The sequence below is a fragment of the Lineus longissimus genome, chromosome 3 (genome assembly GCF_910592395.1).
Source record: "Lineus longissimus chromosome 3, tnLinLong1.2, whole genome shotgun sequence".
Lineage (NCBI taxonomy): Eukaryota > Metazoa > Nemertea > Pilidiophora > Heteronemertea > Lineidae > Lineus > Lineus longissimus.
The window spans coordinates 3631238-3653618 of NC_088310.1; the positions used below are offsets into that span (position 1 = coordinate 3631238).

Here is a 22381-nt window from a genome sequence, read left to right on the forward strand (position 1 = left end):
AATGCTGCGCAGAACGATGCGCAGTAAACATACTTCCGCCATTGGTGAAAATGTTGATGTCTGGATTATTATGATCGTATAAAATGTTAACATTTTGTCGAATTCAGCTGGATAATTTTAATCTAGATAACTTCAAACGGTAGATAATAACTTTCACCGACTCTTCAAGGTAAGTCTTAAGTAATTTTTACTTTTTGAATATGATTTTGCAGCGTTTTTCCCCGAGGATTTTCAGATTTGCCTCTTTTTTCTTTTAAACACAATACATGATAAATGATACAGTATATAATACACTACTCAATACATGTACACTGTTTTTTGACACTTGGTTAGAGAGTTTCTGTTTGATTGCTTTTAAAAAGGAGCTGTTTCTAAATTACAATTTCAGGATTGTGACTGAAATCACATCAAATCAATAATCATAAATCAAGTGTAGCTTTGTAGGCCGCTCTAAGTCTAAAGACAAAGACCGTCAACATCAAGTGCCGTAGGCGTAGTTTGTTGACTGTTTTTTTTTGTTGGCCTCTTCTTCTTTCCAGTTGATTGTGGCGCACCTGCATTACCTATCCTAACCTGGCGGTGGGTCACGGTGGGAGTGGCCAAACTTTCAAACCCAAAAGTCAAAACAATCTTTTTCTCAAGTTTATAGGTTCAGATGTGTTCTCATTCCAGAAATTCCAACCTCAACAATTCAATGAGTATGGAGTTAGCCCACAGCCTCCTTCTAAATGAAGAAGCCCTGAAGAGAATATCTGAAAACAAACGACCGGTGTTTGTCTTTGAATGGCTCAGATTCCTCGATAAAGTCCTTGTGGCTGCACAGAAGGTAAGCTTTACATAAAGCAAGTCTTGTGTCAAGCAAATGAATTACATGATACATCATGTAGTCAGATTGTCTCTCTGCGAGTGCAAGTCCGTCATGAGGGATGCCTGCCGAGGTCTTCTGTCTTTAAGAAAATCATAAAAAATGGGTCGAAATATACGTAATCAGTCAGAAAACAGAGATGTTAGAACCCTCTTGAAATACTGGACACCTCCCTATTTTACTGCGAATATCTGTTAACTGTTGATACCTGTTGTTTTATGCCAAAGAAATATGTACTGAGTGAAATTCACCACTTGGTTCAATTTGCCATAAACACGATACATGCAGCATACAATGCATTACTCCTTTCCTCATGAGCATTATCCAATTCTTGTTCTAACACCTCATGGCATTATCAGGACTTTCTCCTCTCTCAGCTTGTCATTGGTCACCATGGCAACTCGCTTGTGCCAGGTATTTCTATCCTAATAGAAAGCAAATGTAGCTGTTCTGCTCCATTTGATGGCACTCTCAATTACTAATGCGCTGATGTACTTTTTTTCTGGAAACCTGATGATTAAGTAATAAGGTTCACTCTTTCAGTTCTAATACATGTGTAGGCATACTTCTACAGGATAAAAGTAAACTATACTATAGTGAGACCACAGAACATCTCAGTGAAAAGTTGGGGAATCAAGTTGGGCATGTCAGGCGTTTCAGTGGCCTACATGTTGTGAGGAAGATACACAAAGGCAGCTCAGCACAAGACGGTAGAATGTGAAGGAAGACAATGGATGACCTACTGCTCCAGTCGGAGCCAACAGGCCTGGGTATTTAGCAGCAAGTTGAAATTGGGTTCCTCTTATTTTCAGTCCGACATTCGTGAAAGTCAGAAAACTCTTGTTGCCCAGTTGACCAATCAGCTCACAGAATCTCCTGGTCCACCGACGCGGAAACTTCTTGCTCGATGTCTGGCAACGATCTTTAGTGTCGGGGATACATTTGACCTCTTCGCCACTATTAACGTTTGCAACAACCTCATCCGAAATAAAGATGATTCGCCGAGTTATTTACCAACCAAATTGTAAGTACACCGTACAATGTACATGATATTATTCCTTGTGTTATTGTTTGTTTTTTGTGCCAAAAACACTTAGGGGGTCATTTACCTTAAATTTTTTAATACTTTAGGACGTACACCACCCTTTAATATGGGTGCAGGGGTGTTCATGATGGTGTAAAAAGATAAAAGTCATTGAAAGACCTGTTAAATGCAAGTTTTCTTTCATCTGCAAGGAGTTGCGAGATTTGTGCCGTGAGATATGAAAAGGAATGTCTAAGTGGCTGTTCTACCTGGCTGACATCCAGTAGCTAGACATGAACAAGCTGTGGCTACCTGCTTTCATTGGAAAGCTGTGGTGGCCTCTAATGAGAAATGAGTTCCAACATTCTAAACGCAGACGAAATATTCCGGCTCACTTTCTCTGCCAGCATTAGCTCCCATATTGTAAAGACTACATTACTCATCTTGTATTATTGAACTGAAGAATTCATACTATTCCGAAAATATATGTTGAACACCTAAAACAACAATTTAGTTTTTTGCTGCTGCTACCTTTTGTAGTTGATTAAAAAACTGCTCCCAAAAACAACCTTCAGCATAAAAAATTAATGGGTAACAATTAACATCTGTGCCTCGTTAGTTGCTAGCAAGTTTTATGTTGAGGTATGCCAGATAATTTGCTTTTAGGAGGTGAGGCTTGCTCTGTGCTATTTAGTTCAGCTAAGGCTATACGATCGTGATCAATAGCATGCCTTCAAGCTTGTTTCGACTACCTGTGTGATCTCATGATCTGGAGCTCGCTCGAGTAGGAGATCAATACATCTGCGTTGATCACAGATATTTCCGGAGGTATCCATTCGGTTTGTGATACTATAAACTATATTGGTCTTCATGGTGGGCTTTACATGTTTGCAAAGGCATCTAGATGAAAATTTGCTCTGACTTTGAATGTGACTTGAAATCATAATGTTACTGGGACAGTGACCACATTGAGGAAGTAGACTTTGATGAGTCTCTGTTGATGGCGTAGCGAGTTGTGTCCCTTTTTAAAGCACCCATGCAATGAAAGTGGTAATTTATAGATATAATGCCTTTCAAGCCACTAAGAATAACATGTACATTGCAGTTCTTTCCACTACTCAGAGTTAGAGTTAGACGTTATGATACACTTGGCTGATTGAACCATTGAGAAATCATCGGATTGAACCTTAATTGAATTTGACACGATGTAATTAATTCCCAATATCAATTAACATATCCAGCTTTGCTCTCTTAACCCGAAGCTAATGACGCACGTAGCAACAGTCTCCGATAAAATGTGACATTCTGGTCCGCTGAGGTTTCGATCGATATTATTTGTCATGGTAACGACGAGTTGTTTCAGGATTCTATACCATATATGACTGTATGGGTCTGTCTCATGAAAATAATAACTGTCATGTGATGTGTCTTTTGAGCTCAGTGTCAATTTGGAATGACATCTCGGGTTGCCGGGTACTTTTGCATGATCAATGACACAAATGTACATTTATAAGCCAGAACTTGAATCCTATTTTTGAAAGGCAATTGACATTCAACTTCATCCCCATTTTTAGATTGTATGTAAAAGGAATTGAATGATATTTCAGTCTATCTCTTATAAATGCAGGTTTATTTCATTAGTTTCTGCATAGTGTTATGAAATGATCAACACCATTTCAATCAGCAGAGTAGGGTGTCATTAATCAACACCATTATCTTGATTACTCCAGGGATCTGCAGTTGTTGATTGAATGGATGATGAGTTTTCCCACAATTACTTCGCTTTTTTTTAAAACTTGTGAATAATTGAAATTATTACGATAATTATTTCAATCTCTCTCTAAGTTTCATACAATGTATTATTATTTCATTTGTCAACGGACAACGACGAAGCACAAAGGAAACTGGCTTCATCATAGTACTGTCAACATTGCCTTTACAACAGTCCTGATTCACCATGGTCTGTATTATATCAGTTCCTTCGGAAATTGATGAGTTGTAGAGTAGAAACCTTGCTGGTCAAGATGTGCCTTGATTAATATTGATGTGATGTTGAAAAGCAACATTTTTGACCAAATTGTTTCGTCAATTCTTGTGCAATACCAGCGGAGCGGAGCGTTCCTCAGCGCTGAGGGTCAGTTGTCGCACGTTCTCAAGATCTGTGCAGAGTTGAGTGACGTACTGTTGTACAGAAACCAACATTGTATCAATCTTTGTCATGGTTATGTTCTTCTAAATCGCTTTCACCAAACGTCTTTGAACTGTACAGTCAACAGAGTTTTATTTTAGTTGTGTGGTGCTTTGATCCTCCATGACTTGACGTTTATGGTGAAGTGCATCTCCTTGTCCTACTGCCCACACCAAGGCTTTCAAAGGTTCCTCATGATCTAAAAATGTTTGACCTTATCATTCCCTTGTGATGTCTGTTTTCTAATGTTGCTGAGTACTTGGCAAAAGTAGAACATCATACATGTATTAATTCAATCTTCCTTGGTTAAGTTTGTGAACATCTTTTGATTCTGTGTTCATCCATCATCCTGAGGTCCAGTGCGTTGTGACAAAATCGGTGTTGGTGCCAGTCCTTGGTGGAATGGTGGTTCCCCACTGCTTTGTCTTCTGTGATGGCTCTGGCCAAAAGTGCTGTCGTCTCATCAAGAGGCAGTCCTGTGTGTTACAAGTCCACATTGGATGGAGCTTTGATAGTCTCCTCATGCGCTGGTATGATACCACAGCAGCTATTATTGCCAGACCCATTCCCAAATACCCAAACTGAGCGCCCATATTGACAACCACCATTATTACTGCAAGAAGATGGATGAATGACGCAGATCCCTGCACTGATCCGTTCATGGCAGCTTTCATTTCATCATTTGATTGGCTGTATGTGATAGGTTGAACCAGTAGATTGGTGTGTAAGCTGCTTCATCAGATGTTGGTGCGAATTTGCAGAATATTCTGTTACAGATAGCTTCTTTAAACTGACACCAGAATCTTGCATCTCCAAATGATGCTCCCTGCTGGAATATTGGCGTTTTGATTTCATCAGAGATTGGTAGGAATTGGCAGTGTAGGATGGTACAAACAGGTTTTCTCACTTGAGGTATAGCTTTGAAATCGACACGAGAACCTAAATGTAGCATCTCTGAGCATCAGTTTGAGCTTTGCTCACTGACTGCAGTGGTATAAGGTTCAACATCAAAAGGTTGCCTGTTGAATCCTTGTCGGATACAGCCATCCTCAACTTTGGATCAATTTCAAAAGATTTTTTGCTGATTCTGTACACAATGACAATGTTAAGTTAAAAATTACAATACATGCAACTTTCATGTAGGTGAACTGTCTTTGCTGGCTGTTAGTGCTTCATCATTGATAAATTGCCTTATTAGGCATAGGCGTATCGGAGAGACGCTTGATAGCACAATGCCACTCAATCCAATCAATATTTAATAAAGATTTTCCACCAGCTGCAATCTTTAGGGATGGTATGAATTATTTGGTACAATATTGATAATTTTCCAGGAGACTTCCTTCTAATCTTTCCATTATCAGTAATCGCTGGCCATGAAATACGCTTGAATATTACTTCAGGCAACACAGTGACTGTCACAATAATTTTCAATTTCAAGCTCAGAAAGCAATCAGTAGAAATGCAGATTCATACGTGTACATGGAGGGAGATGTTTACATGTTTATCTCCTGGCAAAGATGGGGTTACTGAAACTGTAGTGGCACTGCAACAATGAAACACTTGTGCTGGCTGAGGGCCTTTCTGTGCATCCCAGACAGACAGTGGGCGTATATAAATCCTACATAAGCACTTTAGTCATACATTTGTATGCATATGTATTTCGACCTATCATTGACCTGAAGATCTATGAAACTGTTGCTGGAGGGTAAAACGTTATTGATCCATGTAAAATATTGATACCTTGCAATCCATTGTATCATCTCTTGCATTTGCAAAGTGTAAAGGAACTGCAGACATTTTCAAAAGTTAAATATTTAGCATGTGTAGGTGTAATAATAAAAATCCTAGGTATTCTCCGCAGGCTTTATGTATCTGTCTTATCGTTCAACCTATCATTCAACCTATCAGTGGTGTCTGCCCTCATCCTGGATATAACACCGTCTGCTAGCTTCCGGCTGCCAATGTTACGTTGAGTTATAAAGTGGAGATAGGATTCATATCCAGAGTTGCAAGATTGGCCAATCAAACATTGTCAATTTCTATGACAGAAGTAACAACGTATTATCTTAAAACAAAAAACTCCCACCACTGCATGTGAATGTATTTTATCAACATGCAGTCAATAGATTTACGCATAATTTCTTATTGAATTTTTCTTTTTATACCTCAAATACTATGGCCCTATCCCAAAGATAACTCAGTTCACGTACTTGGTCCTATTTTCAGCAGCCTTCAACGTAATATAAATGAAATGTCTCAGATTCCCAAACAAATGTCGGGACTCCTCTATTTATAAAACAATCGATTTCTATTGATTAGATATTTTTACCGTTTCGTGATCAGGAATATTGACGTGAACTGGGTTGTTCGCCATTGAATTCAATTGGTTGATGATCAGTCTACATTCCGATGTACGCAATTCATCTTGTGCATCAATAGCGCTGTAACGATCGATTGTTTGCCTGCGATTGTGATAATATGGTTACAATACATTGAAGTGGGATGTACGTCAGGCTATCTAACATGAAAACGATGTGGTTATCATTTTTATCTTCCGGATGCTGACTAAGGCGCGATGGCATTTGGAAGATTATTTTATTGACGGAAATGTTATTCGATCGTTGGAAATGCCAGTCAGCTATGGAGAGGTTGTGCAATCATGAAGTAGCTATGTGGCAGGGGGGGAAATAAAAACATTTGGCATTAGCATAATTATGGTCCCTGTGGATGTTTGCTACGTATAGTCGTGTACAATAGGACCTGGTGGTTGATAGCCTAGCTTGTTGTAGTGAATTACAGACTATGACAGATCTCAATGTTTTCCAGTGTTGATGACATAAAAAGTAGAAACACTGAGATACTTCTGTTTGATGAGATCTCCTTAGTGACCTTGTTTTCAATACCGTATGTCGCAGATTGATACCACTGCCTTCTGCGGTTACCAAACCTCGTCTGAGCTCCTTCAGCTGAGTCTTGAGCCATCGCCTGAACCCTCAGCATCTACACTATGAGTACATTTGATACAGACTCAGATGAAGCACCATTGATTGATTTCAAAACAGCTGAGGCTTCCCAGGCTCGGATGTCTTGTAGTTGTCTTAGCCATTGGCTGAAAGAAATGTTGGCCAAATTTCACCAAGAAGTTGGCCCGTGATGGACCAGCATCCCATCCAGAAGATGATCTCCTTGTCAATAATTGCAACAGAATCTTGCAATATCTAGCCAAGCAAACCCTTCTCCAATTCGCTATGCTTGAATCACTTGAAATGTATAATTTAGATAGAAATCAATCTCCTTTCAGATTATCACTTGGTTCACTTGCTATGTCCTTCAGCTTTTCCAGTGTCACATCTTTAGACTAATAAGTCATTTAACTCTTTTGACATGTTTGAAGTAAAATTCTAATAGATTTGAACGCTTTTATCATTTTAGGGCAGCGATTGCCTGTATTGGTGCTATGTATGAGAGGCTGGGACGTATGGTTGGCAGATCATATGAAGAGACAGTTCAGTTACTTATCAAGGCACTCAAAAATGCAGAGGTAAGAAGCGATCGATTCTAATTATTGAGGTTGCTGCATCAATTTCATGATCTGAAACAAGTTGACTTTATTCTGTATAAATGATTTGATTGCTAGCAATTTTGCTCGCCAGCTAGCAAATCTCACATTGCTGCAACAAAAAACACAAGACCCTGTAGATGGCTTTAAGGTATTACACGCTGAGACCCCCATGTAATAGATCAATATTCATTTCCTTTTTCAGTCTCAGGGTCGCACAGAGATTATGCTCACTCTACAGAAAGTCCTGCTCGGTCTGGGCACAGCTGGCAGCAACTGCCACAAGGATATCTACAAGGCCGTCAAGAACTGCATGACAGATCGATCGATGACGGTCAGGTGTGCCGCGGCTAAGGTAAGTCAGGGCGGCAGATTCTCAAATCAGTTATTGATCCTCTGGATGCCTGCTGGGCACTTGATGATTATTTTCTATCGTCACTATTATTAGCTTTCTATGATCTATCTGTCCGTGGAAATGAGGTGCCCTCATTAAGGCCGCGCAATTTTGATTTTTGGGTTGCTGTGGGATCAGAGTTATTTGGATACTGAGATGGGTAGTAGTACAAAATGATTTAGAGGGTTGAGGAGGCAACTGGAGCATTAAAGAAAAGCCTTGGCTTTGGAGTCACTATCTCTAAGTCTAATACTTGCAGAAGCTGCATGATTTGGAATCAACCCCTCAACTCTGAGGAAACAGGCATGCCCTTAGCCATTTTCCCACATGGAAAAATTTAACCAAATTTATCTAAACTATCATTTCTCACTTTAGTGCATGTTCGAGTTGGTGAACCATGCCCCCTTTGTGTACACAACAGAACTAGAGAATGTCTCGTCACTGGTGTTCCGATCTCTCGATGGGTCAAACTACGATGTGCGGTGCGCCGTGGGGAAGTTGATGGGTCACCTTTTCTCTACAGCCTTGTTGACCAGGCTGCCACCAGGTGAGTTGTGTTGATTTCAGTTTGTGTTAGACCAGCAACAGCATGTCCTAGTATGTTAGTCAATACTGCTGTTTCTGGATGGAATGGCTTATGTCAAGGTAAAGCAATCATCAAGAAGCTGGCCACATGGTATTTTGAGAATGATGAAAAGACATTGACATGAGACAGCAGTTACATAGAGGTTCAAAATGTGATATTTAGAAGAAGTTATTGTTATCAATTTCATCTTGCAGGCTCCAAAATTAAGAAGCTGAAGCAGGAAGAAGTATTTGGTATCTTGTCAAATGGGTTCTGGCGAGGTGGCATGGGGTTCCTGAAGGGCACGTCTGCCGGTGAGATTATGAAGGGAGGACCCAACATCAACAGAGAAGTCAGAGTAGGAGTCACACATGTAAGTTATAAACTGGTGGCTGTCAAACCTCAACCCACTTTGATGCTGTCTGTGCTAGCCTTAAGGCATGGTTGTCTTCTAGAAACTACAATGATATGAGCATCTACCTGATGTAGGTTTATGTGAATAGCCTCTGGTATCAAAATGCATCATCTATAAGCTTTGTTCCAATTCTCGCGTTACAGGCCTGTGTTGAGTTTGCCAAGTGCATGGGAGGTCTCTGGTTGGAGAGAAACATAGCTGACTTCCTCAACCATGTGCTCGGTCTGGTCGCAAACCCCAAGGCCACACCGACCCACGTCGATGCCGTCTACGCCAGGAAATGTGTGCTGTTCATCCTTAGAGCTACGATAGGCAGTCTCCTTGGTGAGAAGGCTCAGACTGCTGCCGCAAAGGAGATATGCCATGTGATCATCAGGAACATGAATGCATCCAGTAAGTTCCACGTTCTTTTAAATTTTTCAGGACTTGGGATAAAGGATGTTTGTTTCCAAGATCCCATAACAAAAAATTGATTAGCCTCATGACGCAAGTTGTGTTTTAGACTAAATGTTCTTGTGTTTTCCAGTGCTCACTTGCACCCGGATGTTTGAAATCGGTGTCAAGAATAATTCTAACCAAGACCATTGTAGTCGACTTTAGGCAAATATCGACATTCTATATTGACATCTTTGAAAAGTCTAATAGCTGGTTGTCTTACTTTAGGTGAAGCGGTGTTCGAGAGCGTGTCTGAAGGAAAGCCGCAGAGTAGTTCGGAAAGTGCGGCGACCCAGCATGTCATAGTTTGTGCCCTGCATGAACTTGGGAGGATTGTACAGAATCTTGGGACGTCTTCAAGTCAGTTAGTTCAGGAGCCGGCCACAGGTTAGGATCTTGTCCTTGTTTTTTACTTCCTAAACAGTTTCAATTACTGCTTACCATGGTCTTGAAAATGGTATTTGACTAATAATGTAGACTTTCACCATCTCTATCTTGGCTATGGCCATCACAAATCTTTCAAACTCTGGACAGGGTTTGACTAACCTATTTAACTTGATTGGGACTGATCTGACTGTTGTGAGGTGTAACTCATGGGTCTGTATGTGTTACTTTTGGGACACCACACAACATCCAGGCACATATTGAGGTACTTTTTACACCCTGTTTCAATTGATTGATTGATGTGACTTTCAGACTGTCACATCAAAATTAGTAACTTAGATGAGATATTTGTGTCATTTTGTTTGTCGTTCCTGTTGTTAAATACCTGGTATTCGGTGTGTTGTTGCAGGTATCATTGAGCCAGTCATCTCTGTACTAATCCACCCGAGTGCCTCGGCCCGCCTCTCTGCTGCCTGGTGCCTCAGAAGCATCGCTGTGGCATTACCATCCCTGATGACCCCCCTGCTTGACCGCTGCATGACCCAGATGCAGCAGCTGAAGGCATCACCAGAGGCTGTGTCAGGATACAGCTTTGCTATCGCTGCTCTGCTCGGTGGGGTACAGCATTGCAGTCTTGGAGTACCACATTCAAAAGGAAAGGTAAGTCAATCTATGAATCGATTTTATGTGTTGTAACTGCTCATTGAAGCCATAAGTCCAACTAGTTTTGCAAGTTGCATTTGCTTCATTCTAATTCCACCTGACGAAACCTCATAATCTCTTTTCTTTATTTTGCAGCAAATATTTGCGATAGCTGAGGAATTATTGCGCACAGCCACACAGAACAGTCGTCTGTCTCTCCAACGAACCCAGTCTGGATGGTTACTGCTGGGGGCTATGATGACACTAGGTAAATAACGCTATTTCAAAGACGTAAATGAAATCAAATATAAAGCCAAATGTATCTTTATAGGTTTAACAAATTCTTTATGTCTACATGTATGAACAATGTTCTTATCTCAATAGTTGTTGCTATCAGTTTGATAGGAATGAAAACGTTTCAATAAATTCCTTTCCTCTTTCTCTTCAGGCGGCCCTGTCATCCGCAGCCACCTTCCACGGATGTTGTTACTCTGGAGGAACGCTTTCCCTCGCTCCACCAAGGAACTGGAGGCGGAGAAGAGTCGAGGTGATGCGTTTACGTGGCAGGTCACCCTTGAGGGTAGAGCTGGAGCGCTATGTGGTAGGCAGCATTTCTTGTCTATTTTGAAAATTAAGATGCTCCAGTTCTTCTGCAGGTATGCAGTCAAGGATGGAGGAGTGGTGATATGTGTTTTGCTCGCAATCCTCTGATGTGCCTTTCTCCCATTTATAAATAAATAAATTTGCCTTTTCCTTATTTCAGCCATGCAGAGTTTCATTGCCCACTGCCATGAGTTGGTCACAGAGGATGTGATTAGACGTCTGATGCCACCGATAGAGCGGGCTCTTGCCATGATGGGACAGTAAGTGGATTTAGTATTTATTTACATTTCATGTATTTAATCATGGATGTTGTCTGGGCAGAGTTGGAGAATTCCGTCAGTGAATTTTTAGAAGTTAAACGAAACAGAAAATCAGTCAGTCTCGTCTCATGTGATGTCCCTATTTAGTATTTTATGTGCTGATGTTTAAAATCGATTAGTAGCCCTAAATGTAGCCTGCTGAGCTTTTCTACTTGGCAGGAGCTATCACTGTGCCAGAAGTAGGGGAGCTCTTTATAAACAACCTCATGTGTGCCTCCATGATGTCAGCATGCATGTATGACATGGCTCTTTCTTGTTCCAGTATGAACAGCATCATCAAGATCTACGGCACCCACCTGAAGGCGAGTGCAGCCATGGTCAGACTGCGGCTGTATGATGTATTGCTGCTTCTCCCACCTGACACTTTTGAAAGTAAGGCGATACGCTTTTCTTGTGTCGACATTTGCTTTAGCGTTGAGGTTTGGTCAATGGGTGATATGAATAAAGACTAGCAAATGCTTTTACTTCAATTTTGTACAGAAAGGCCTAGTGTAAATGTACATGGAGTTTCAGATAAAAGCATTTGCTAGTCTTTATTCGTATCATCCATTGTCTCAGAGTCTTCAATGCAAGAACAAACTGCACCATAGGTCTGTTTATACAAACTATACCTCTCAAAGTCAATGTGGGTTGATATGGAAACGATGACGAGGATGCCATGCCCATTTCTCCTAATTAGTTAACAAACTCCAAATTAATACTGGTTGTAGTAGTTCTACCCAAGCAATTAAAGCAATTAGAGTAATTCAAAATTTGTTTTTCAGCTGCCTATAATGCACTCCTCCGAGAACTCGTTGCTGAGTTCACCCTGACCGACAACCCCGCCAACACAACCACATCGCTCCTGCGATCAATGTGCCACGTCGACGATAGTGTCATCCTTGGATCCTGGCTACAGGAGACCGATCACAAGGCCATTGAGGACCAGGTAGGACACATTTGACATTGACGAAACATGAACAGCTGCTTTGAAGGGGTCGATCACAATTATCATTTACTTACATTTCTACAGATCAGATTGCTAATTTGGTATTCAGAATTATATCTTTCCATTTGGTCCCGCTGTTTAGCATGTTTCTACATGTATCCAATATTTTTAATTTGGTCGAGTTAATATTCCATTCAGTTGCATCCTTTGCATGTAGAGTTATTGTGTTATGTCGTTCCAGTTACAACCAAACAGTGCATCAGGATCAGGTGCTCTGGAACACGATGCTGCCTCAGTTTACATCAAGGCATACACGGTGAGAAAACTTTAACATCATAGTTGTCTTGAGGTTCTTTTGAAAGTTCTCAGCTAGCAAGCCAATGGCAAACAATCGTGAGCCACAACCTTGATTGTTGTGAAATTCCACGTGGCCATTGTGGGATAGCCAAGAAAAGACTGGATGCACAACCAAGTACATTTAACTGGTAATTTAAGCAAACTTGGATCAAATCATTTAATGGAAAATCTTTGCCCTGAAGCGGATGAATTCATTGCCCCCAAAATGTCCATGCAACTATAATACAATTTTAACTTTTCTAGGATGACCCAGTACCAGGTCCCTTGCCTCTTGGTGTGGCTGTCATCGATGCCTCCGTCAAGCTGTATGGTGCTGTCTTCCCTCGAGTTCCCCACAAGCATCGCGTACAGATGTTGGAACATTTTGGCGAGTGTATCAAACAAGCAAAGTCAGCTCGACAACAAGCAGTTCAGATCAACATATTCACAGCAGTTTTATGTGCGCTGAAAGGATTGGCGGAAGCGAAGACACATTTTGGACAGAACGATGTCAGGAAAGCTGCTATAGCACTTGTGTTGGTAGGTTCATTTCTTGATTCATTGGCTTTGCAAATGTCACACTATTGTGTGATATTTGGATAACTGAGAGAAGTTTAGGTCAGCTGGTTACTTCGCCTTGATATACCCCAAGAAGTCTTGTATGCAAAATCAGTATCAGCAAGAATTTGATGGAAAAGCGCTATGCACAAAACTGAAGTGTAAAAACCTTTGTTCTTTCTGTTTGCAGGGAGCTGTTGGAAGCACTAACCCAATCCTCCGTTGTGCTGCAGGAGAGGCCCTCGGCAGGATGTCACAAGTCATCGGCGAGGGCAAATTCATCGCAGAAATGGCCCAGTATAGTTTTGACCGGTTGAAGTCTGCGCGAGACGTCGTAACAAGGACAGGTCATTCGCTGGCCCTGGGTTGCCTGCATCGTTATGTTGGTGGGATGGGATCAGGACAGCATCTGAATACGAGTGTTAGCATTCTGTTGGCGCTTGCACAGGACAGGACTTCACCTGTAGTTCAGGTAGGTAGACATTGAAGGATGAGAATATGCTGGATTTTCTTCTCTGGTTTACCATCAGTTTCCAATATCACTTGAACTTAGAGATTTGGGTTTGGGCAGGATCTAGAGCAAGGTATTTCAGAACTCTTTGTTGAACAAATCACCCTAAAGTTCATGATCTGGCATTGTACCTCTTCAGGTTTGGGCCCTGCATGCCCTCGCACTGATCGCAGACTCCGGTGGCCCGATGTTCCGCAGCTACGTTGAACCGACGCTGTCCTTGGTACTATCTCTACTCCTGTCTGTTCCACCATCGAATGTTGATGTGCATCAATGCCTCGGCAAATGTCTCGGTGCATTGATCACAACTATAGGACCAGAAATGCAAGGTAAGAGAGAGTTTTCAATCATTAAAGACAATTTTGATCGTGAAATTGAGTATAGTGGCGATGGTCCAGTTGATGTTCTTGATGATTTTGTTTAATGATAATTGTGGACTACATGTAAACTGTTGGTTGTTTTTCAGGCAACACCGCATCAATAGCCACGGCCCGCCTCTCGTGCCTGGTGTGTTGCGCCATCATGCAAGATCACTCGGACTCGCTGGTACAAGCTGAGGCTATATCGTGCCTTCAGCAGCTTCACATGTTCGCCCCGAGACATGTCAACCTGTCGACTCTCGTGCCACATCTCTGTGTGAGTATGAGATAATTGTATTGAAGAAACGCTCTTTTTAAAAAGGGCATCCTTGGGTCTGACAAGTGCTGATTACAGAGTCAAATTGTATAGAAACAATCCATTTTGGACCAGAATGAACATTCCTGATAGAAAGGATGTCCTACTTACAGAGGTGTCCTCTGAGAGACATTCCACTGTATCTTTTTCTTTCCTTGGCATTGCTTTAACCAGTTGAATGCAGAGGAAAATGATCTCCATGTCGGGCAATTTTGACTCTGATTTCTTTTTTCATAGGAGACCTTGGATAGTTCTCACCTCCTTCTCCGGAGAGCTGCAGTCTCCTGTCTTCGGCAGCTGTCGCAGCGTGAGGCGCGCGAGGTCAGCGAACATGCCCTGGCTCTCGCAACGGAACAGAAGGACAGCGGAAGCAATAAAGTGGAAAATGAGAACTTGGGAATATCAGAGTCTGGCTTGGAAGGGAAATTATTTGGCTTGCTTGACAAGGAGGTGGACAAGCAGTTGTGCTCTGATGCGCGTGACACTCTGATCAGTATGTTACAGTCGCTGGCGTCGGGTGATCTCAAGAGGTGGTTGATATTACTGCAGGAGGTCTTATCAGCATCAGGTGCGTTGTCATAACATTTAGCATCACAGAAAATCTGTGAATTGGAAAATTTCCACGAATCTGAGAAGACACAAGGGGTAGAGCCCTCCTCATTCTTAAAAGAAATATGTGATTCTCTCTCCGTATTTAAAAGCTTCTCACATTGACCTTGAATTTTTCCACTGCTTTGACCTTCATGAACTCTTGACCTTGACCTTTGTTGCAGACGGTAACTCTGGCCTCCAGGAGAATGCTCAAGTTGTAGAAGAGGACAAAGATGAAGACGAAGATGAGAAGGAAGTCAATGACGATGCCAAGTTCAAAGCAAACGAAGTCGAGACGACGCATCCTTCTGTGGCACCAAGATGGCCGACGAGGGTGTTTGCGATGGATTGCTTGCGGAAGATCCACCAGGTGTGCGAGGTGGATGAGACGCACTTCGATCTGATCAAAGCGCGGGAGTTGCAGCAGAGCAAGAAGGGCAAAGGTAAGAAAAAAAAGTGTAGATGAAATAGCCATGTGGTCTATATTTCCTCATAACTACTTTGCTTCGTATTTTCGCAAAACTTACTGAGAGAGAATTTGATTCTAGATGGTTTTTAGACAGCTAATGATGCATCTGTGTCTGTCAAATCCTTTCTGTGCTACTCGATTTCAGTTATTAAAAAAGTCAAACGTTTCTCCTTCAGGTGACTATCTTGTGCTGCATCTCTCTGAACTTGTACGTGTTGCATTCATCGCCGCCACGTCTGATAGCGACAAATTACGTCTCGCTGGTCTTGCTGCACTTCAGGATCTCATCAGTCGATTTGCCAAAGTCCCAGAACCGGAATTCCCGGGACATGTTATTCTGGAACAATACCAAGCCCAGGTAAGATTTTGGTGCAAAATTTTTTGTAATATTTGCCAGTTTTCCTTTTACCATGTATTTTCATCAAACCTTTTAAGAGTTTGAATTCGACGTCAGACAAGTACTGATGCCAGCTGAGATGATGCACTAATTGTACATCTTGGAGTACAATTGATCTGCATGTACTTTTGAATTCTCCTACACCTTGTGATAAAGGAGATTTTTCAGATGAAAAATATCTCCAATTCCTTTCATATTGTTCTTATGCTTCAGGTTGGTGCTGCTCTCCGCCCTGCCTTCTCGCCCGACACTGCCCCAGATGTCACAGCTGCAGCCTGTGAGGTGTGCAGCTCGTGGATTGGGAGCGGGGTTGCGAGGGATTTGAACGATCTTCGCCGGGTCCATCATCTGTTGGTTTCATCATTAGCTAAACTAAAGACTGGTGGTAAGAACCAGTCTCCGCTCTTCAGTGAGAGTGCTTCAACAATGGAGAAACTGGCTGTGTTGAAAGCTTGGGCTGAGGTAAGACAATTTTAGATACATTTTTTTGATGTTTTACTTTCTCTGCCCGTTCTCTTCATCACTCTCTGGGAAACTCTGCCTGAAAAAACTGATCGGGATGAATTGTGAATTGTACCTAATTTCACTGTTGGATATCATCAGTATTACTTTCTGAAGATATCCATGGCTGTCAAAAAGTGCTTAAGGCAATTTCCACCGATCTCTGTTTAAAAGTGTGAAGCCCCTTTTTTCAGGTGTACATCATTGCCATGCAACGAGAACAAGAAAAGAAAGTCTCGCCCAAGATTCAGTCTCCCGACCGAGACATGGATGGTGATGAGTTTGTGGAGTGTTACACTGGCGAGAGTTTATTAAGTCTTGTGCAGCCAGAGTTAGTCTCCCTCAGCAAGCATTGGCTCGACGTGCTCAAGGATTATGCACTACTTTCACTGCCGCCTGGTAAGTTTGATATGTTTACCGTTACCAGTAGTTGGATACTGGTGTGGGACTACTACATGTATGTGACCTTATGTGTCCTTGATGTGACTGTGCCTATGCCTAGGCAAACAAGTCAAAGTGGAAGTGTTAGTAACTTTTGATGAAGCTCCCTAACTAGCTAAACCTGCCTTCGAAGGCCAGCACCCAGAATTCGAACCCAACGCCAGTGGCAGGCAACAGACCCTGAAAAAGAATTTTAAGTTGCAAGATTTGGTTGCATCCATGCGGCTTGATGTAATTTGGTCATTTGATCGTTTCCAGAATTAAACAGCCAGCTCCCTGCTGACGGTGGTGCTTTCTATAACCCTGAGGGCATGGATACAGCGCGACCCCACTACAAGAAGACCTGGCCACCTGTCCTGTATGCATCCACTCTGTGGCTGAACGAGACAGGCTTCACCACCAACTACAAGGCAGACAGCGATAGTATTGGTGCTGCATTAATGGGGTCGAACGTGACATCAAATGTACCTGCTAACATGAACCCAGAGGAGGTCAACTCCAATAGGTTCTACTTAATATTAGGTAGGGTTCATCTTGACATTTCATTTAAACATTATGCCTGTGGTATCAATAGAGCAAGCATGTATTCCGTTGTTGCATTCCCCTTCTCAGTTTTTTCCTATGGGAGAAAATGGATTTGCCAGAGTGATAAGTGTGAGCCTTGAAAAAAACCTAGTATGTGTTAGTTGAAATTAGTCAGATGACTTGACGATGATCAGACATTTCTGCTGGTATTGAAGTGTCGCGATTGATTCGGTTGTGAATCTATTTGTGATTATTTTCTCCAGGTATCTGTGTTGAGGCGTTGTGCAGTCCGATGTCCACCCAGCCCCTAGAAGCGGTCACTATGTGTCTGAAGGCCCTCTCCACCCTACTGGATACAGCATGGCCGAGGAGCAAGCTAGGCAACGAACAGGCACTAGCCGTGGAACTGTTAAATGTCATGCATCGGATGTTGTTGACGAGAGAAACGGCCAATACTCATTTGCTGGTGATGGATGTGGTGCGACAGGTTGTAAAAACGGCACAGGAGGCACTGGCCTTGGAGAAAGATAGGCAGGAGGAAGGTATGTAAAAGCTTGCACTTGTTACACTTGAAGTAAAATATTCCGATTCAGAATCTCTATGAATCCTCGGTATCTCGTTTGACTGTTTATCATTTTGTAATTTGTGTCTTCAGAGGGCATAAGGCATGGTGCTGAGCTAATGGCAAGGAGTACGGATACCGTACGCAGTAGTGATGTAATGGCTATGAGTACGGATACCATCAGGAGTTCGGAAGCCATGTCGATGTCCACCTGTACAATAAGTAGCAGAGGTACCGATGCCATGGCGACAAGCACGGACACGTTGGCTAGTCGAGATACGATGGCAATGAGTATGGACTCGTTAGATGTGAGTGTGATGAACGTATTGGAGCAGTGCGGTGAGGGTGGCGATAACGGTGAGATCACACCCGGCAAGTCGTTGGTGTTTGCGACGATGGAGGTTTGTCTTTGCATCATCGTGCGGCAGATTCCGAGTATGAATCCGGCGGCGCCGAGCAGTACAGGATTTCAGACGCCGAAACACACAACGCAAACCGAGGAGTCGAGTAAGCTTGTTGCGTGTGCCATGAACATTATGACAGAGTTACCAGCACTTTGTACACCCATAGGTAAGGTCAAAGATATTTTCTAAGAATTGAGCGGCCCTTAAGTGTGACTACGTAGAGCCAGCAGTTTGAGGTCCACTTGGTGGTCTCCAGCTGGCTAATATGCACTGTCGGGGAACTTTGTCTGGTTTGACTTTAGTGATGATATCCCAGGTACAGGCATGAATAGTCTTAATCAATTCAAGATAGTGGAGACACCAATCATTCCCTCAGTCTGACTTGATCTGGCCCACCTGCCTCCTGCCTATAGCCTTCCTTTAACCAATCTGTTCATTGTGATTGCAGGTAGCGTGTCCATCCTGCCATCTATCCTGTATCTCATCACCGGCGTCCTCCGTGATGTCGGTTCCAAGTCCATAACAGACCAGCCCTCCATGTGCACGGCGGCAGTATTACAATCCCTCAAGAGTCTGTGTACGAACCCTCTGGCGAGAGATCTGATCTGCTCAGACGATTGGGTCAGGTTGCTGCAGAGTGCTGTTGTGACTGTACTGGAGTATGCTAAACCAGGTAAATGGATCTTCTTGCAATGGTGGGAGTTCAAAGAAATGAAGGCAAATGAGTATTGGGATGTAGATAGAGTAAATGGAATGACCGTAAGTCGTCTGGTTCGTGTTCGTGTTTCAAACAATCAATTTCTTTTTATCTACTTCCAGATACAGAACAAGGTCATGCAGGCCTGGATCAAACCACGTTGATGTTAACCTTGGCTGTGTTCATCATGTCTAGTCCGTCGGAGGTGACCAATGTGGCTAACATCAGGGATCCGTGTATTGAACTGTTCAAGGAGGCATGGGCTGTGGAAAGCACACAGGTGAGATAGAAATATCGACTATCCCATGGCAAGCAACATAATCCATCCAATCGATGGACATGAGTAGAGGCCTATTTCTGGCAGATTACGAGGCCAATGACCCCAATTGGATGCCAAATATTACAGTCACGGAATAAAAAAGCAGAAAAAAAGAGTGTAATTTTAATAGTCACAGTGTTTTAAGTTCCTAAAGGGTTTAATCGATAACTCAAACTGATGGATGAAATAATAACAGTGTGTTTTCATTTTCTCTAGGAACGTCTGAAAACCCTGCAGACGCTTGGCTCCATATTCCAGCACCCTGATCGAGTCATTGCTACGCCATTCATCCACGCCCTTGCTCCTAAAATCATTGATTATCTTTACTCGGTGAGCGCAAATCGACCAGATAATGAGTTGGATTTGACACTGGTGCTTGAGGCGATCCGAGTGGTTGAGACACTGGTTTCCATGGCGCAGGAAGATGGAAGTAAGTCATTGATTGGCTGTAGAAATTAACCCTTTAACAAGTTGAGGAAGAAAAAACCTTTAAAAAATTGTGGAACTTCACATCAATGAATTTTTTCACTGCCTTGTAGAAGTTACGTTATACAGTACATGCACAATATGTGGCAAGTGGTATTTTATTCATCTGGGTGTAATGCCTCGAAACTAAATATTTCATTTAGAATGGCTTTGAGATTAACCCGAATCATTTCTCTAATCTGTTCCCCTTTGCCTTGCAGGAATTACATTAGTTGCAATATTTGTTCCTATTCTCATATCGTTCCTGCTGGACCCAACCTCCCTACAATCTGCTAACATATCATCAGAAGCTCTTCATGACCACGCTCTACAGAGACTCACGAAATTCGGCCCGCAGTACCCCGAACAGTTCCGTGCCGTCATGTCCATGTCAGCTGATCTCAGAATGAGGCTGGAGTCGGCTGTCAAACAGAATCGATTGAGTCAGGAACAAGCACAAATTCAAAAGGAGTTAACGGCATCAAAACAAGCGTCACAGCAACCTGTCAAGCCGACTATCACATTGAAGACAAGCTTTAGTAACTTTACCGGATGAACGCAATAACTTTGCTAGTCACTTTGATTTTATTCATTGCTGTTCAACTTGGCCATTCAGTGCTTCAGTTACGGGGGTTGATGTATATGTTTTCGATAATTCGTGCAGTGGAGTTCAGGCTCACTTCAGATTAGAGGTCATGACTTGCACTGAGTCATACAGTGCACGTTATTGGAAGCAAGTCTACATGATTGACACATGCGGGACTCGAATCTGAGTGTCTTGCAAAGATGATAAAATTTATCGGAATGAAAACTTTTTTGAATTTTTTGGTGACTGCATCAAAACAGCGGAAGAAATCGTATTGACAGATTTCTCAGGCAGAATGGATGGTGAAGTTGTTCATATAGGTGCTGTTTCTCTTGTGTAAGCAATTTGAATACTCTAGCGAACCTTTCATTAGAACTTGTATATACTTGTAGTAGCCTTTAAAATACTTACAGATATACACTTATTAATATATTGAATATTCAGCATGAAACTCAAACTGTCCATAATTTTATCATGAGTTGAACTTATCAATGAACGATGAAAATTTTCTTGAATGATTGGGTAAATGTTTGGACTCTTCTTGAGATCTTTACGGTTGTTTCTGGTTATACTGGTGACATCATGGGCAATATCGGCAGTGCTGGCGTAATATGAGAACGGTTATTTTGGTGTGGTAGATGGTGGAAGTTCAGATTTCTATTGACAGTACTGCCCAATAAACGCAATATTCTTGCTATATAATCCAGTCCCGAGGGACTTTTATCAATATTTCAAATGTATCATAGCGATCTGAAATCGACATTTTTGTGACTTGCCTGTGATGTGATGTCAGATGTACAAATGTTATACCGACTGTACCAACAATGATCCAATGTATTCTGTAACAAATTGTAAATAATTTTGCACAACCTGGTCATGATGTAAATAATTTTGCACTACTTGATCAAATTGTAAATAATTTTGCACTAATTGATGAGATTGAAGCTATCCATTAAATGGGCACTTGATATACATGTACATGGCATATCCATCTAATGTTTTCTTTTTGATGTAAATGACTGCTTCAACATGATCAGTGTCGCACTTAGTTGGTGAGATTGAGCTGTACATTTTGTGTGCTAACTGCAAATCAATGCATGGATAATTTTGTCAAGTCGGCCAAATTCAAGCTGGAATTCCGTTCAATGAAGACTCAAGGACATGTACATGTACGTAGCTGTGTTGATTTATCTCCGCGATGTGCATTTCAGCACTGTGTTTTGTCAACGATAACCCTAGTGTTGTTAGCTCACCTCTTAGCAGAGGTGAGCTTATCCCATACCGTGGCGTCCGTCGTCCGTCGTCGTCGTCGTCGTCGTCGTCGTCGTCGTCGTCGTCGTCGTCGTCGTCGTCGTCGTCGTCCGTCGTCCGTTAGCAGGGCACGTTTCGTAACTGTTAGAGCTATTGAGTTGAAACTTAGTAGACATTTACCCTTATGTAATGACACCTTGGAGACCAAGTTTCGGTCCGATTCGTTTCATGGTTTGGCCACCAGGGGGCCAAACGTTAAAAGTGAAAATATGCAATATCTCCCTTAATAGTAGTCGGGAAATTTTGAAAAAAATATGGTAGGTACTTCTAGCAAAGGTGCATCATATATCCTCCGGGTTTTTGATTTGACCTCCTTTTCAAGGTCACAGAGGTCAAATGGTGTAAATTGGCTGTTAGGATGTAACGATGGCACGTTTCTAAACTGCAATGACTATTGATACCAAATTTGGTACACATTTACCCCTTAGTCAGGTGATCTCAGGGACCGAAGTTTGGTCCAATATGATTCACCACTTGACCACCAGGGGGCAAAATCCAAAAACCTTAAAAATGTGATTATTCCTTAACTTCTTGCCTGATTGCCACCAATTTGATATCATGGGTACATCTAACCACCATACAGTACATGTCACACAGGTTTTCAATTTGACCTTCTTGTCAAGGTCACAGAGGTCAAATGGTGTAAATTCGCTGTCAGGCCGTAACTATGGCACGTTTCTTAACTGCAATGACTATTGATCACAAATTAAG

General features: G+C 42.1%; 1 protein-coding gene across 1 annotated transcript; it reads left to right on the forward strand.

Annotated features, from left to right (window-relative positions):
- The first annotated feature begins 29 nt into the window (after positions 1-29).
- LOC135485409 (HEAT repeat-containing protein 5B-like) lies at positions 30-21600 on the forward strand. Its single transcript, XM_064767405.1, has 32 exons — positions 30-169; positions 673-826; positions 1678-1889; positions 7510-7618; positions 7842-7991; positions 8406-8577; positions 8811-8968; positions 9154-9403; positions 9674-9832; positions 10239-10489; positions 10628-10739; positions 10920-11072; positions 11235-11334; positions 11657-11766; positions 12159-12322; positions 12564-12638; positions 12923-13198; positions 13407-13688; positions 13867-14056; positions 14194-14363; positions 14640-14970; positions 15176-15436; positions 15639-15820; positions 16073-16321; positions 16555-16759; positions 17060-17323; positions 17590-17868; positions 17982-18458; positions 18741-18965; positions 19112-19269; positions 19525-19738; positions 19995-21600. The coding sequence occupies exons 2-32, from the start codon at positions 695-697 to the stop codon at positions 20327-20329; spliced, it is 6405 nt and encodes a 2134-aa protein (XP_064623475.1). The 5' UTR covers positions 30-169; positions 673-694; the 3' UTR covers positions 20330-21600.
- Positions 21601-22381: the final 781 nt, after the last annotated feature.

Bases quoted from the DNA above. Each gene is read 5' to 3' on its own strand.
- LOC135485409 (XM_064767405.1), top strand. From the start codon at position 695: ATGAGTATGGAGTTAGCCCACAGCCTCCTTCTAAATGAAGAAGCCCTG. The intron at 17,869-17,981 runs GTATGTAAAAGC...TTGTGTCTTCAG, and splicing joins GAAAGATAGGCAGGAGGAAG to AGGGCATAAGGCATGGTGCT. The intron at 18,459-18,740 runs GTAAGGTCAAAG...TTGTGATTGCAG, and splicing joins AGCACTTTGTACACCCATAG to GTAGCGTGTCCATCCTGCCA.